This window comes from Vidua macroura, chromosome 12 (genome assembly GCF_024509145.1).
Source record: "Vidua macroura isolate BioBank_ID:100142 chromosome 12, ASM2450914v1, whole genome shotgun sequence".
In the NCBI taxonomy this organism is placed as follows: domain Eukaryota; kingdom Metazoa; phylum Chordata; class Aves; order Passeriformes; family Viduidae; genus Vidua; species Vidua macroura.
Genome location: NC_071582.1, coordinates 10754849 through 10770086, shown reverse-complemented (window position 1 = coordinate 10770086; position 15238 = coordinate 10754849). Strand labels below are relative to the sequence as shown.

At 37.4% G+C, this 15238-nt stretch overlaps 1 protein-coding gene across 7 annotated transcripts in view; it reads left to right on the top strand.

Moving 5' to 3' along the window:
• DMXL2 (Dmx like 2) overlaps positions 1-15238 on the top strand; it is a 58819-nt gene that overhangs the window by 25813 nt on the left and 17768 nt on the right. For 4 of the 7 annotated variants that reach the window (XR_008438927.1, XM_053987913.1, XM_053987915.1 and 1 more), the window contains exons 20-37: positions 763-932; positions 1507-1604; positions 1766-1931; positions 2905-3169; positions 3768-4855; positions 6003-6194; positions 6924-7000; positions 7284-7414; positions 8058-8306; positions 9904-10085; positions 10399-10529; positions 11020-11105; positions 11336-11537; positions 12713-12830; positions 13612-13674; positions 14068-14154; positions 14234-14355; positions 15010-15148. Coding sequence is in view for 6 of the 7 variants with exons in the window: in XM_053987913.1 (XP_053843888.1) it covers positions 763-932; positions 1507-1604; positions 1766-1931; positions 2905-3169; positions 3768-4855; positions 6003-6194; positions 6924-7000; positions 7284-7414; positions 8058-8306; positions 9904-10085; positions 10399-10529; positions 11020-11105; positions 11336-11537; positions 12713-12830; positions 13612-13674; positions 14068-14154; positions 14234-14355; positions 15010-15148 (3566 nt within the window). In the remaining variant the exon portion in view is untranslated. The remainder of the gene's footprint in view (positions 1-762; positions 933-1506; positions 1605-1765; positions 1932-2904; positions 3170-3767; positions 4856-6002; positions 6195-6923; positions 7001-7283; positions 7415-8057; positions 8307-9903; positions 10086-10398; positions 10530-11019; positions 11106-11335; positions 11538-12712; positions 12831-13611; positions 13675-14067; positions 14155-14233; positions 14356-15009; positions 15149-15238) is intronic. The other 3 variants (XM_053987910.1, XM_053987912.1, XM_053987911.1) reach the window with 3 other exon arrangements.

Below are 15238 nucleotides of genomic sequence, written 5' to 3'. Positions count from 1 at the left end.
ACCCTCACAGGATATGCTTACCTTTGATTTATAAGGTCATATTTCTATTATCTGCATATTAATTTTCTATTTCATTAAGGCCATTATCTTGCAAAGGCTTGGAGTAGGCTTCCCTACATGCACTGTAAATAGCAAAAAAATTATAGCTGTGGAGTAGAAGATTCTGGCTATCCAGTTTGAGGCACGAATAAATTGCCCAACCAGATAAAACACAGATTGTATATGTAATTCATTGTTTCTGCTAGAAGAATTAAGACATTTCCTTACATGAGCATGGGTTTATCTTAAAGAATATTTTATTATTTTCATCACAGCAGGTTTTTTTTCCTCAATCTGAGTAGACAGCAAAACAAAAAATTATTTCACAATAAAAGAATAATTACAAAAATAAAATAATAACAGAAGTTATTTGACAATAAAAGAGAAGAAGTTACCTCATAAAGAACAGAGAGAAGGGTTTCTGGCCCAAAATGAGTCTGCTTCTCTGATAACAGAATATTTTTCCTTTGGTCCTTCAACATATAATTTTTGTATAGTTATGAATGGGGTACTTGAAAATTATGAAAGAAGTACAGAGGTGAGCAAGCAAAAAGATACTTCAGCTGTTCATTTAACAGCTCTACTTCCTTTTGAGGGAATCAGTGTCTCTCAGATGTACCCAGCTCTTGGGTTGGAGACCCCAGTTTGCATCCCTGAAATAATCCATTTACTTATTAGGAACTCTTAGTCTTCTGAATTGTATTGGTTTATGTTATTGTTTAGGCCTGTCAACTTGCCATTTTGCATGGGCTTTCCATTCTGAGGCTGAGGAGGAGTTGATCAATATGATTCCTGCTATCCAGAAGGGAGACCCACAGTGGTCTGAGCTGAGAGCTATGGGCATTGGTTGGTGGGTCAGGAATATCAACACTCTCCGAAGGTGCATTGAGAAGGTACTTTTTACTGGTTACAGATTCTAGCTCCATGCTCTTAGATGTGCTACTATACTAAAGCCACCTAATGTAAAAATACATTTTTAAATGTTACCGTTTATTCAAAGAATCCAGGAGCAAAACAATTATCCTAATACTCCAAATCCAGCTGGAGTATCCTAGTACTCCAAATCCAATCATCAATTACATGAGAGTCCTATATAAAACCCAAATAGTGTTCATTCAAGAAATACTGTTATTAGCTTAAGTATTTTTAAGTAATGGAGGAATTTCACCTAATAGTAGGAGTTACTGTAAAAATTCTAAAGAAAATATTTTTATTTGCACATTGCTAATGTCCCACTGTGCTTGAGAGGGGTTGCTATCTGCAATAGCACTGTATTTCTGGCTCTTAAAAACATTTACAGTCTAGAGCTTTGTTATATCGGAATAAAACATTCTCACTGAAATTATTTTGCTGCATTGTAGGGATAATACAGTCTTACCTACCTCCTCTGTAACAAAGAACACAGGTTATTTAGCTAAAAGCAGCTTTTGTATTTTCATCAATAATAGTAGGCTTTGTTCACTACAGGTTGCAAAAGCTTCATTCCAGAGGAACAATGATGCCTTAGATGCTGCACTTTTTTACCTTGCTATGAAGAAAAAGGCAGTGGTGTGGGGTCTGTTTAGGTGAGTTCTGCTGACTTGAAGTTTGATTAAATCTTAATTGAACCAGGAATGCCAAGCAGAACTCATTCAAGAGTAGAGTTTAATTTCAAGTAATGTTGTTCAAGTGACAGTAAGATAAGGTACATAATAAATAGCTCTATAAATTGCATTTCTTTATACAGGTCCCAGCACGATGAAAAGATGACTGCCTTTTTCAGCCACAACTTCAATGAAGACCGATGGCGTAAAGCTGCTTTAAAAAATGCTTTTGCTTTGTTGGGAAAACAACGTTTTGAGCAGTCAGCTGCATTTTTCTTGCTAGCAGGTTCACTAAAAGATGCTATAGAGGTATCTGCTTTTGAGAAATTAAGTTTCAGTTTCTAATTTGACCTATGTTACCGCATCCTTACAAGCTGTCCTCTGATGAAATTTTCACAATTTGTGGCAGCAGAAATGGGATGGTATGTCCACACAGGACCCCCTTTTGCCCTGCAGACATACCATTTATCTCCACAGTACTGTGAAAAGCAACTGGGAAGCTGATTTGAAGGCCAGAATAATTGTTCAGATACACCATTCCTCAGTGGAAGTACTCTTGGGAGTACTTGGAGCTGTGACCCTTCTGGCAAAACTTTGTTTGAACTGCACAGTTAAGTTGTAGCACTCTGTTCAGCCTCGAGCTATTTTGCATGACCTCTTGGTACAACATTAAGTAAAAAAAAAAGAAGTCAAGAGTTCTCTTGTGAAGCAGTTCTGGGATCCCTTTTTAGTGGAGCTGTGATGCTGCTTGCCACAAGGGAGGTGGGAGCTGTGAGAAGGATCATAAGCTAAGCAGTATCTCTCAGGAAAGGATGGGATTTAGAGAACCTTTAGACTATCTGCCTATTTGTTTACAGTATGTTTGTCTTCACTTGAGAATGTATCTTCCTCAGAGATGTAGTCCTACATGAGATGGTGTGAAAAATAGCTTACCAGTGATGTAATAGCATGAAAGTTGGAGGGTGCAATTATTCTACTAGATAGAATAAAAATAGACATTCTTATCTTATCTTCTGCCATATTAATTTTTTAATGCTATGTACTGCTATGCATATGAAAATCCCTAAAATAGAGAAAAGTACACCTCTTTCCAAACAGAAGAAAATGTTACTTGGATATATATCACTTATATCACCACATTTTCGACCTGAAGATTAATTTATACTTCAAAGAACAGATAAGAGAAAAAAATAAAAATCTGTTCTATAAACATATATTGCTATCTACTTTATTTTATAGAACTCCCCTTATAAAACAATCTTTTCCCCACTGCTTACTATAGGTGTGCCTTGAGAAAATGGAAGACATCCAGTTGGCCATGGTCATTGCTCGTTTGTATGAATCAGAGTTTGAAACCTCTGTCACATACACCTCCATTCTCTATGAAAAGATTTTGGGTTGCCAGAAGGATGGAACTGGATTCAGCTGCACTAAGTTGCATTCTGATCCATTTCTGAGAAGCATTGCATACTGGATAATGAAAGATTACACACGAGCACTGGATACTTTATTGGAACAAACACCCAAAGATGATGATGAAAACCCAGGTAAGAGAAAAAATATTAATCTAATAGGGCAAACTTATTAAGAAAAAGAAGAGAGGGTCTTCAACCCTCTAACATCAAACTCAGTTCCTGCTGTCAGCTAAGCTCAGGAGAGCTGTCTTTGTTTGCCACTTCCATACAATACTTTTCTAGTAATGAATGCTGGTTGGTCTTTTTTCCAGTGGACTTAAATTCTTATTCTTACTTCTAGGAATTAGCAGTATTGTAGCAGGATTTCCTATCCCATCTATTCAAGATTAATGTTAAGTGACAGGTGGCCACATAGGTTTCATATTCCCTATAGGAATTTCCTTGGGGAAATCTCTACCTGGATGATCATCTCAGCTGCATTATAGCTTAGCTGAGTGCAATGTAACTGCAAGGCAAATGATAGAATTTGTATCTTTCTAGTCATTCAGCTCATACCTTTATTCTTATTGTGGGAAATAAGTAATTATTTCATTTTATTTTGATAACTAGACTCCAAATTGTCTTTCTTTGTGTGTTTTGATAAATCTCTAATGCAGGAAATAACTGCAAAACAGAATAATACCATCTAAAAGGCATTTTCAATGGATGTCATATCTGTTTAATTCCTCAGTTATCGTCAAATCCTGCAATCCTGTGGTGTTCAGTTTTTACAACTATCTTCGGACCCACCCATTGCTCATCCGAAGATACTTCAGCTCACCAGAAGGAACTCTTGCCACCTTAGGTCTAAAAACTGAGAAAAGCTTTGTAGATAAAATTAATCTTATAGAAAGAAAATTATTCTTCACTACTGCAAATGCTCATTTTAAAGTAGGCTGCCCTGTACTAGCCCTTGAAGTCCTTTCCAAAATTCCAAAAATAAGAAAAAAGTCACCTGTAGCTGAAGAAAAAGATTCATCCAGTCCTTCAATCCAGGCTGACATTTCAGATTCCAAAGCCCTACAGGATGGTGCTGGAAGTGGTGATATAGACTGGTCAAAACCCATTTCAACTTCCTTTGCTTTGGAGAGCACTGTTGAATCTTCAGCACAATTTGACTGGAGTCAACCAGCAGTAAAATTTGATGATGAGCCCCTTACTCTTGATTGGGGTGAAGACAAAAATGGATCAGATGAAGAAGACAAGGATGTTGGGATAATGATGAAAAAGTCTGATTCTAAGAGTGAAGATGAGAGGACCTCAGACACTAGCATGGTTCAAACACCACATGGGGAGGTTTCTGAGGCAGGAGACACTGAGGTTGATGTTATTGCTGAGCAACTAAAATTCAGAGCCTGTTTGAAAATCCTTATGACTGAACTGAGGACTTTGGCTACAGGTTATGAAGTGGATGGAGGAAAGCTCAGATTTCAGCTGTACAACTGGCTGGAAAAAGAGATTGCTGCTATGCATGAAATATGCAACCATGACACAGGGGACAAAGACTACTGTAAAACATATACCAAAGTAAATGGGGATCTGCTTGACCCCGAAGATATTATGGATAAGCCAGACATTGGCTCGTACGAACGGCACCAGATCGAAAGACGCAGGTTACAGGCAAAGCGAGAGCACGCTGAGAGACGGAAGTGGTGGCTGCAGAAGAACCAAGCTCTTCTCAGAGTTTTTCTCAGTTATTGTAGCCTCCATGGGGCACAAGGTGGAGGTTTAGCATCTGTAAGGATGGAGCTGAAGTTCTTGCTGCAGGAGTCACAGCAGGTAAAGCAAATTCAAAATTCATTTCTGCTGAAGAATGTGAACAGTTCTAGACTGTCAGTTATGTCAAATGCATAAGTCTGTGCCTAGATAGATTCTGGTAATGTTCTGTAAGTCTAATGGTCATGATAATTTTAATGTTCTTGGAGAAAGAGTTTGCTGTTTAAGTGTGCTGCTTTTCCCAATACGGATTATTTGGTTCTGAAGAATCTCTATGTGACACTGAGGATCAGGCTACTTATGATGATGGAATATAAATGCTGCTGTTTTGTATTGTATCTGCAGTGATGTATGTGTTACTATGACATAATTTTGGTCAAAACTTCTAGGTACCTATATAATAAATTAAATTCACAGTTTCTGAAATAAAACAAAATCTCATTCCTAGACCTCTGCAGATCATGCAAAGGAGCTACAAGGAATGGGGTGTTAGCTTCGAGGCTCAACAAATAATATAAAATCAGACAGGGTACTGTTCTCTTTACTCTGTTATAGCATTTTCTACATTTCATACAAAAAGAGATATTTTACAGCAAATGTTAACTACTACACTGAGCTATAGCAAATAATCTGATACTGGGCAAGTCATTTCACATGCTCTAGTCCTAGATTTCTCCTATTTCAAATAGGGGCAACAGACAGCTGTTTTGGTGGTACTTGACTTAGAATGTATGATGTAGTCAAGCATCACAGAGCTACAGCAGCAACCATCCCTTCCAGGATTTCTAGCAGAAGAGAATGAATGTACATTAAAGAATTTTTTTAAAGTTCTGTTTGTTTTCCCTTGAGAAACTCAGATGAGTACAAATCTGGCTTTGTTCCCAAACTCAGACCAGTGACTATTGTACCAACTTGTGCTACTGCAAGTACATTTTTAGTTAGTGTTTCTTAACAATCTCCACACTTCCTAATGAACTACATGAAAATACTCTTCCTGCTTGAAATCAAAATGTGATCCAGCAAACATGGCTATCAGGTCTGAACCCTGTAATTATAGTCAATAATTTGCTTTTGACAGTAAAATCTCGTCTGTATTGAGTAGACAGCAGTGGAAGAGGATAAATAATCTGGGAAATATATTTAAGATGTAAAATTATCTCTATTTTTTTCAAAGCAATGATTTTAAATACAATCTTTTCTTTTAAAACAGGAAACTACTGTAAAGCAACTTCAGTCTCCGCTTCCACTTCCCACAACACTACCACTGCTTTCAGCAAGCATAGCATCCACAAAAACTGTGATAGCTAATCCTGTGCTGTACTTAAACAACCACATCCATGATATACTTTACACTATTGTGCAGATGAAATCACCACCACATCCCAGTATTGAAGATGTCAAGGTAATTCATAGCTTTAATCTAAGGCCTAATGTTTGATGAAATGGAAAGATAGCAGGAAAAGACAGGAATGAGCACAGGGTGAGTTTAGGAAAGTTTGCTTTTTTAACAGTTGGACATTACCATTTTTTGACACTGCGGATTTCATTGAACTTTCCAAGAAATCCTTGCATTTCCTTTTTTTTTAAGAACTGGATTGTGTTTGTTGCATTGTGAGGCAGAACCAGTTACTTTGTTACTCCTGGAGACTAAAGCAATTTATAAGCACATAATTGAGATAAGAAAAGAGATTTTAGACAAAAATATTATATCATGACTACACAAATTCTTTGTATTTTATGTATATTGAGTAGCTGTTACTACATTGAACTGCAGTGTTATATAGTACAGATTCCAGGAACCATTTCATCAAATCCATTGTCATAACAGGACATGCTTAATCACTACTTCAGTATGCTCATTTACTGTGGCTGTTCTGTATTAGAATCAAGTTAATTATCTTGACATAGTATTAGAAGGTGTTGACTGCCATCAAATTATCTTGAACAAATAGTTATGATTTTCTAAGCACTGTAAACAGTAAACTTAAAGTAACATTCAGATACTATTTCTTGCACTTGGTTTAAAACTAGGACAATCCTGCAGAACACATTTCCAATACCCTTTAGAAAGAAATGTATTTTACTCACCTTTTATATAAAACATATAGCTCATTGGTTCTCTTTATTTTAGGTGTACACACTTCATTCTTTAGCAGCTTCACTTTCGGCATCCATTTATCAAGCACTATGCGACAGCCACAGCTACAGGTAAAGAGGGAAGTTTTCATACAGTCCTACATTTGCAGTATACTTTGTGCATCCTAAATGGAAATTCTTCCTGCATGTGACATAAAAAGGGATTAAATGTTTGTTTATGGGTAAAGATACTTTTACACGTTAAACATTGCTAACTTTGATATGCCCAATCAATTTTACACAGATAAAATGAAACCAACCATTCAGGGTTTTTCAGTAAACAGTAGGAAAATATGATGTCACACTCACTTGGAATACTCACTTTCTCATCAGAAAAAAATTTATTTGTATGTAGCAGTCAAACAGAAGCAAATCAGTTTACTGGGATGGTTTATCAAGGACTGCTTTTGAGTGATCGACGTAGACTGAGGACAGAAAGCATAGAAGAGCACGCAACTCCAAACTCATCTCCTGCTCAGTGGCCTGGTGAGACTAAAATAAGGTTACTTTTAGCTCCACTGGACCAGTTCCATGTGCCAGAATTATTTCATTGTCCTGTATGAGGGAAGAAATAGTGGATAATCACTGACAGATGTTTCTAACTCAATTCTCAAAATAGTAAGAGCCTTTCACTTTTTCACGTATCAAAACAAATAAACTTTGTATATGGCAAACATCTTGCTTGAAGAAGAGACCACGATCTTTAGGATAAACTTAATGACAATTTGTCACCCCAGAATGTTTTCCTCCAGTCTACCTAAGCCCTTAGCAATGCTACCTCTGTTGTCTCCACAGTACAGTCCTACATGTATGCTGTACTCGGTATAGCTGTCAAAGCAGCTAGTTCTGATGTACAAGCATGCACTGTGGAAGTGGTGCAGGAATTCCATAGGCACACTGAGCTGCCCATAGTATTTGCAGAGAAGTGCAGTGCAAAAGTCCCAGACCCAAGAAGGCTTTTTATAATTTTGATCTTTATGATTTTAAGAAAATTGTTAATAGTATGTTTCATCTGAATAAAAGCATCATGTGGCTTCTAGTGTTTACCATAAAGTGTAGAGGTAAAATGTTTCCTTTTTGTCCATTTGTCCTCCTACTCATTTAATCCCAGGATTTTTCCTCTTTGCAGGTGTGAGTTCACTTATCAACCTCTTAAGTTCAGCTCAGGATGAAGACCAACCAAAGTTGAACATCCTGCTGTGTGAAGCTGTTGTAGCCGTGTACCTGAGTCTCCTGATCCACGCCCTGGCCACCAACTCGTGTAACGAGCTGTTCCGGCTGGCGGCGCACCCCCTCAACAGCCGCATGTGGGCTGCTGTCTTTGGAGGGGGAGTGAAGCTGCTCGTGAAACCCCGCAGGCAGTCTGAAAACATCCCAGGTACGCTGCTCCCTAAAGGTCACGCTAGTGGTGTGCATTTTATGCCTCTTCTAGTAGGAGAACCTTCCTTCCTTTTAAAGAACTGAATTTAAGAAACTGCTGGCAAGAAAACAGTTACATTAACTAAAAAGCTGAAACAAATAATAGCCTTGCAGTTGTGCTTTGTAATGGCATACAGCACATTTTGAATTTGCCATAAAACTGTATAGTTATTATAGTAATGATAGTAATATTAGGTGCTTACTTATAACATTTTCAGGACTTTCAGCCATTATTTTTAGGGAAAAAAAACCTGCTATAAATCAGTGATATAAATCAGTGTTAATACCAATGGGTTTTTTATGGGAGATGAGTGTTGTTATTTAATGACTGCAGTAAGTAGGAAACAATATTTCTGAAATCAGTTTATATTGCAAGGTAGGATTTCACCTAGTACAAGACCACAGAGAAGAAATACCAACTTCATCTGGCAGAAAAACAGCTCATGCATATGTAAGCTCCAACTAAACTCAGGGTTTTTTAAAGATGAGCGAGTGTAAATATGCTGCATCAGGAAAAGCAAAAGTGGAGATTGAGTTCAGACTCTGAAGACAAAGACAGATACAACCATTTGTGATAAACTTCAGCAATACTGAAAATCACATCACACAGACTTTTAAATCACCAATAGGCTTGAAACTTATGCAAAAATTAGACATTATCTCTCCAGAATGTAAAACCAAACAGTAATAAGGCATTGCACCATTTCAAATTTGCACAACAGGTATTTGTCATTCATGGAATAAGTTGAACTCATTTAGGACAGTTATTTTCATAAGGTGATAGCATGAATAATTTCTGTAAGTCATGTTCATTTGAGATGTATTCTGTTTTCCTTTAACCTTCAAGCTGCTACAGCTTCTGATGTTTCAGAGGATGGTAACAAAGGTTTGTAAAGACTTGCAGTGTAGATGAGTGTTGGTAGTGGCTTTTTTGAGCAAACAGAATAGTTTTTAAATACCTAGCTCCCTTGTAATAAAGTAAGTGTGATATTCAATGTTGCCTGGCCAATAACACTTTGAAAAACAAATTCCACATTAATATTTTGGTTACTATTAAGGCATTTTAAATCATAACACTTTAAAGTAGACTTCAGTTGTCAAAAAGCCTGTCTTTCTGTTCAAATATTTTCTTTGCTACCCTAAGAATTCCTCGATTTATATTTGAGTAACTGCTAATTGTGCAGCATACTGTTAAGTGATATTTTACATATTACTTTATTTCTCAACAAAGTTTCTGAGTTTCTTTATTTCTTTCTTGAGAAATTTTTCAGCTAAAAGACTTCTTAAAAGCTACATCTCCTAAGAATTAATCCAGTATGTAAATACAAAGTAAAATGTATTTTTATAATATATCCAGTATCTAAATGCCACAATTATTTAATTTATCAGAATGAAACTTTTTTATGATTACACTTACTTTATTTAGGCTGGTTTTGATTCTAAATCAGTAGAAATTAGTATACCAATAACAGAGGTGGTTAGTTGCTTCAGTTATAAAATACAGACATTTTAAAGATGCAATATTAATATCATTTTTTTAAATTACTGGAATTTAGCACCTCCTCTTCCATCAGAAGAAATGGATAAACACCGCCGTCGGTTTAACATGAGAATGCTGGTGCCAGGAAGACCAGTAAAAGACAGCAATGTACCACCACCTGTACCTGCAGAAAGACCTTCTTACAAAGAAAAGTTTATTCCTCCAGAACTCAGCATGTGGGACTATTTTATGGCAAAGGTAATTGAAAATTCCATTAAGCTTTAAAAGACAAAAATAAAGTGAAAATTTTGAGCATTCTTAGTAGTAAGATGCAGATTATTATCCTGATAGTAAAGGGTAAAGAGCCTACAAGTCTATTACCTCACTTTCAAAACATGCCTCCTGTCAGTAATAGTGATTAACACTTTCCCCCCTCTCTAATTACTTGCATTTCTAGGGACATTGACTTACAGGCTAAATTGCTGTCATTTAAACTCTATGGGAGTCATAAGTGAAGTCAGAGAAGAGATGAGAATATTGTTTTTATACAGACTTTTGCTTTGCATTGCAGCCCTTTCTCCCTTTATCAGACAGTGGTGTTATATACGATTCTGATGAAAGCATTCACAGTGATGAGGAAGAGGACGACGCTTTCCTCTCTGATGTGCAGATCCAGGAACACACAGATGCCAATTCTTACAGGTCAGCAGAAATTGTCACTCTTTTAGAATAATTATGTCATATGCTTACCTTTGCTTCCAAATTGAAAAAAAAGTACGGATCTTCTGCACCATCCAACGTAAGTCAAGCAATTTTAGTACTGTGGGCAGACTTGTCTGTGGCAACAGGGTTACAGAAATTACAAATTCTCATCACAATAACAGTTCCCCATTTACTTGCCAGAAAAAAGGGATTAGGAAGTTAAAGTTGTGTGGCTTGCAGTTTTTTGGGGAGGGGAAAACAACTGAGAAGCACACATTTTCATTTTTAAGACTCAACAGAAGGTGCCACAATACCAGCTCTAGAATAATGATTTAGATTGCTGATTTAAGCATGTCGCTTTTGAATGAGGTGCAGGTTAAATACAACCTTTCTACAATGTTTTTCTAACCTGTGTATTTGCTTGAAGAGGAAAAATACTCTGTAGATAACTCTTAATATTTTTTTAACATGACTAAATCTTTTTATACAGCTGGGCTCTTCTACATCTGACAATGGTAAAATTAGTTCTACACAACATTAAGAACTTCTTTCCCATTGCTGGTCTGGAATTCACTGGTATGCTAAATCTTGCTTTACATTTTATTTTTCTGTATATATGGCTTTCTGTCAGATTTCATGTTTTAATTCTAACTTTAAAATTTAAATAATTAAATATATTATCTATTACAATTGCCAACATATACATTTCCAAAAAAGATTTTTTTGGATGGTTATTATGGGGTTTTGTACTCACTGTAGCTTAATGTTTTTTCTCTGAGCCTTACTTCATTAATATTTCTGTTTAGATCTGCCTGTAACATCTCCATTGGGCATAGCTGTAATAAAAAATTTAGAACACTGGGAACAGATTCTTCAAGATAGAATGGACCAGTTTGAAGGCCCACCTCCAAACTACATCAATACTTACCCCAGTGACCTGGGTGTAGGGGCAGGACCAGCTATTCTCCGCAATAAAGCAATGATTGAACCTGAGAACACACCATTCAAGTAAGTATTTTTTTCCTAGCCAAAACACATTCTTTGATCACAGAAATTTTAAAGAGGATTTCCTCCTCATGTTAAACAGCCAAACGAAGATTGTTTAGCTCTTAGGTCTGGTAGCCAATGTTTTACAGAAACCATTTTCCCACATCCCTTTGTTCATTCTTATGCAGCTGCCTGTCTCCTGCAGCAGCCTTTACTTCCTCTGCTGCACCTCTCAGAGCTGCAACAAGAAAGGAAAATGAGGAAAGAGCAGAGGTTGTAGGAATCAAGGGCAGGGGCTGCTGCTGAGAACACCCTATTCAACCTGTTTTACTATTCCTTCAGTAGCAGTTGTCTCTCACTCTGTCCCAGCAACAGAAGAGTTATTATAATACATGCAGATGTCTGGGGGAGAAGGTCCCTTTAGAGGCTGATCCTCCTGTGTTTAGACAGTGTCATGCCTGGAGGTGTCTGTAAATGCAGATAGTGAACTGTGTTTTCAACTCAAAAATAGCTTGCTTTTCTCAATATATTAAACTACAACTGAGTCAACAGTGCAAAATGAGTCAGCAGTGCCCTGGCAGCCAGGAGGGCCAAGCGTGTCCTGGGAAGCATCAGGCACAGCATGGCCAGCCAGACAAGGGAGGGGATTGTCCTGCTCTGCTCTGCACTGGGGCAGCCTCACCTCGAGTGCTGGGGGCAGTTTTGGGTGCCACAATATAATAAGGATATAAAACTATTAGAGAGCATCCAAATGAGGGCAGTGAAGGTGGTGAAGGGTCTGGAGGTGAAGCCATGTGAGGAGCAGCTGAGGGCACTGGGTCTGTTCAGCTGGAGCAGACTGAGGGCAGACCTCACTGCAGGTACAGCTTCCTCCTGAGGGGAAGAGGAGGGGCAGGCACTGATCTCTGATCCCTGGTGACAGTGACAGGACACGAGGGAATGAATGGCCTGAAGCTGTGTCAGTGGAGGCTTAGGTGTGTACTTAGAAAAAGCTTCTTCACCCAGGAAGTGGTTGGGCACTGGAACAGGCTCCCTAGGGAGGTGGACGCAGCACCACCAACAAAGTTCCAGAAGTGTTTGGTCAACACTCTCAGGCACATGGTGGAATTCTTAGACTTGAGTTAGGCTTCAATGATCCTTGTGGGTCCCTTCCAACTCAGGATACTCTGTTTCTTTCTTTCTTCTGTTTTATCCAGATCAAAGGATTACTCGGCTCTTCCAGCAAAAAGGCTCTGGCATTTTCTTGTGAAGCAAGAACTTCTTCAGGAGACTTTCATAAGATATATATTCACAAAGAAAAGAAAGCAGAGTGAGGTAAACAAAGGATGTAACTTTTTTTTAAAAAAAAGCTCAATTATAACTGTTCTTCAGTCTCCTCAGTATTTAATTTTTCTTCCCATTTTTCATTGACATTTCAGTTTCATTTAGCAATGTTTGGATTTTTTTCAAAATCAACATGACTGTCATGTTGTTGATTGGGATATCAACTGAAACAAACATTTTTAAACAAGACATATCTCACCTTTATGTATTTGAATACTATCCTAACAAACAGAACATTTGCAATAACAGTAAAGAGCAAAGAATTTTGAAAATTCTTTCTTTTTTTGGTGTGTCATACTGAAAAAGGAATTTAAATGTGCTATTCATTTGTGTATATGTATATATGCATGAGTAATATATACATATAAAGGTAATATTATATAGTAATATATAATATGGGGCTTTACAAATTGTACCGGTTACAACTTCTATGTTCTAACTGAAAATTTAAGCCAACACATAAATATCATGGGAAATAAGTATATGATTTAATATCTTTTAGAATTCCTGTAAGTATGGAGTTTGTGTGTGTATTACTCCTCCATTTATTTACTATATCATACATTTTGTGTTCATCTAGGAGGCATTACATTTTAAGTGAGTTTGTTTAGATTCCTGTCTTAGTTTCTGTGCCTTTTATAAAAAGTTAAAAGTACATTTGTCATCATTTACTGACAGAGTGGCCTTTAAAATCTAGTTTGGAATGTTTCATTCTTTTTTTATATTTGTTTGTGCATGTGTTTTGTGTTTGTGACTGTGTGATGTTATGTAGTCTGTAGAAGATCGTGTGGAGCAGGTCAAACAAAACTGCGTAGCAGAAGATCACAAAAACAAGGTAGTATCCCTTCTCCCAAACCTCTAGCACATTCTTAAAAGTTCTGTGGAACTAGCTTTTCTTTTCTAATGTGACTAACAGAAGCTGTGTGTTCCATGTAGTCTGTGTGACAGGCTTTTAATCCATGAACTAACTTGGATGTCCTGATAATTGGGATGAGTGAACACCTTGTAAATAGTGTTGCACACACAACTTCGTGTTTCTTACACTCAAATATCACATCTGGCTACTAGAACACCAAAGAGTATGAGAAGTCTAAAGTTTAGCTGCTGAAACAATGCTAAGGCCACTGAACTTTTCTTGCATGAATTTTGTATAGATTTTTGCACTCTGAATGCATCACTACAAAATGGATTTTCACATTAATTGAAGTTTTTTATAAATGTTTTGTAGGTTGAAGCAGATCTTGGATACCCTGGAGGAAAAGCAAAGATCATTCACAAAGAATCAGATATGATAATGGCATTTGCAGTTAACAAGGTAAGCCTCAAATACTACAAGAAATTTAATAAAATAGCTTAATTATAGTTAGTATAAATTTTGTATTTGTGCTGCATAGGCAAACAGCAATGAAATTGTTTTGGCATCTACACATGATGTTCAAGAACTTGATATTTCAGCTCTACTAGCTGCTCAGTCATTTATATGGATTGGGGAAGAATATGACAGAGAGTCTAAAAGGTAAGACTGTTTCTTTGTGATTATATTAATAAGAGTATTGATTTTCTGTGAGGCTGTGTCTGTATTACCTGTGTAAGTACAAATGGAGCATACAAAAAACATTAATTACTCTTCTTCAGTAGGTTTCAAATTGCTTTGCAAGTGAGGGAAAGCAAGAGAATAATTACTGTCTTTAAAATGTGTGCACTGCACAGTGACATGAAATCCCATGTGGTGCATAAGATAATGAAGGAAGTGCTACCTTGGACACTCTGCAGTTCCCTTGCATCAGTGCAGTGTGGAGGGCAGCTGTGGTAGCTGATGCTGGTTGTTCCTGTCCCCTCCATTCCTGTGCTGAGAGCTGTGAATGCATCAGCTGCAGCCAGCACTCCGCTGTACCAGCTCCCTGCACACTGCACACACAGGTCAGGGACAGCCCAACAATATTCTTCTCAGGGAAGCTTATATTCTTATACTGGGATCATCTCTTGAGATTAAACATGGATAGATTTGGGGCTCATGGAAAGAATTTGTACTGCATAAGTGCAGGAATTATCAATTTATAGTCTCATTATTGTCACTTCCTCTACCCACTGCCATTAGGCTCTTGACAAATAATTAAAGACTATTAGGAGCAAAGAAGCATTTGTTTAAAGCAGAACTGTTCTTTCACAGTTCCGATGACGTTGACTTCCGTGGTTCTACCACAACACTGGCTCCTTCAAGTGCACCATCATTTGGAGTGAGTCAGATCCAGCCATCTCCATCCATGCCCTGGCTAGGCACTGGGCAAACCAGCACTGGAGCTGGTGTGGTGAGTACTTCTGTGTGTGCAGCTCAGGAGAGGGGGCTGTTTATCATCTGTTATTTACTAGAGAGACCTAGTGTGCATTAGTCATCATAC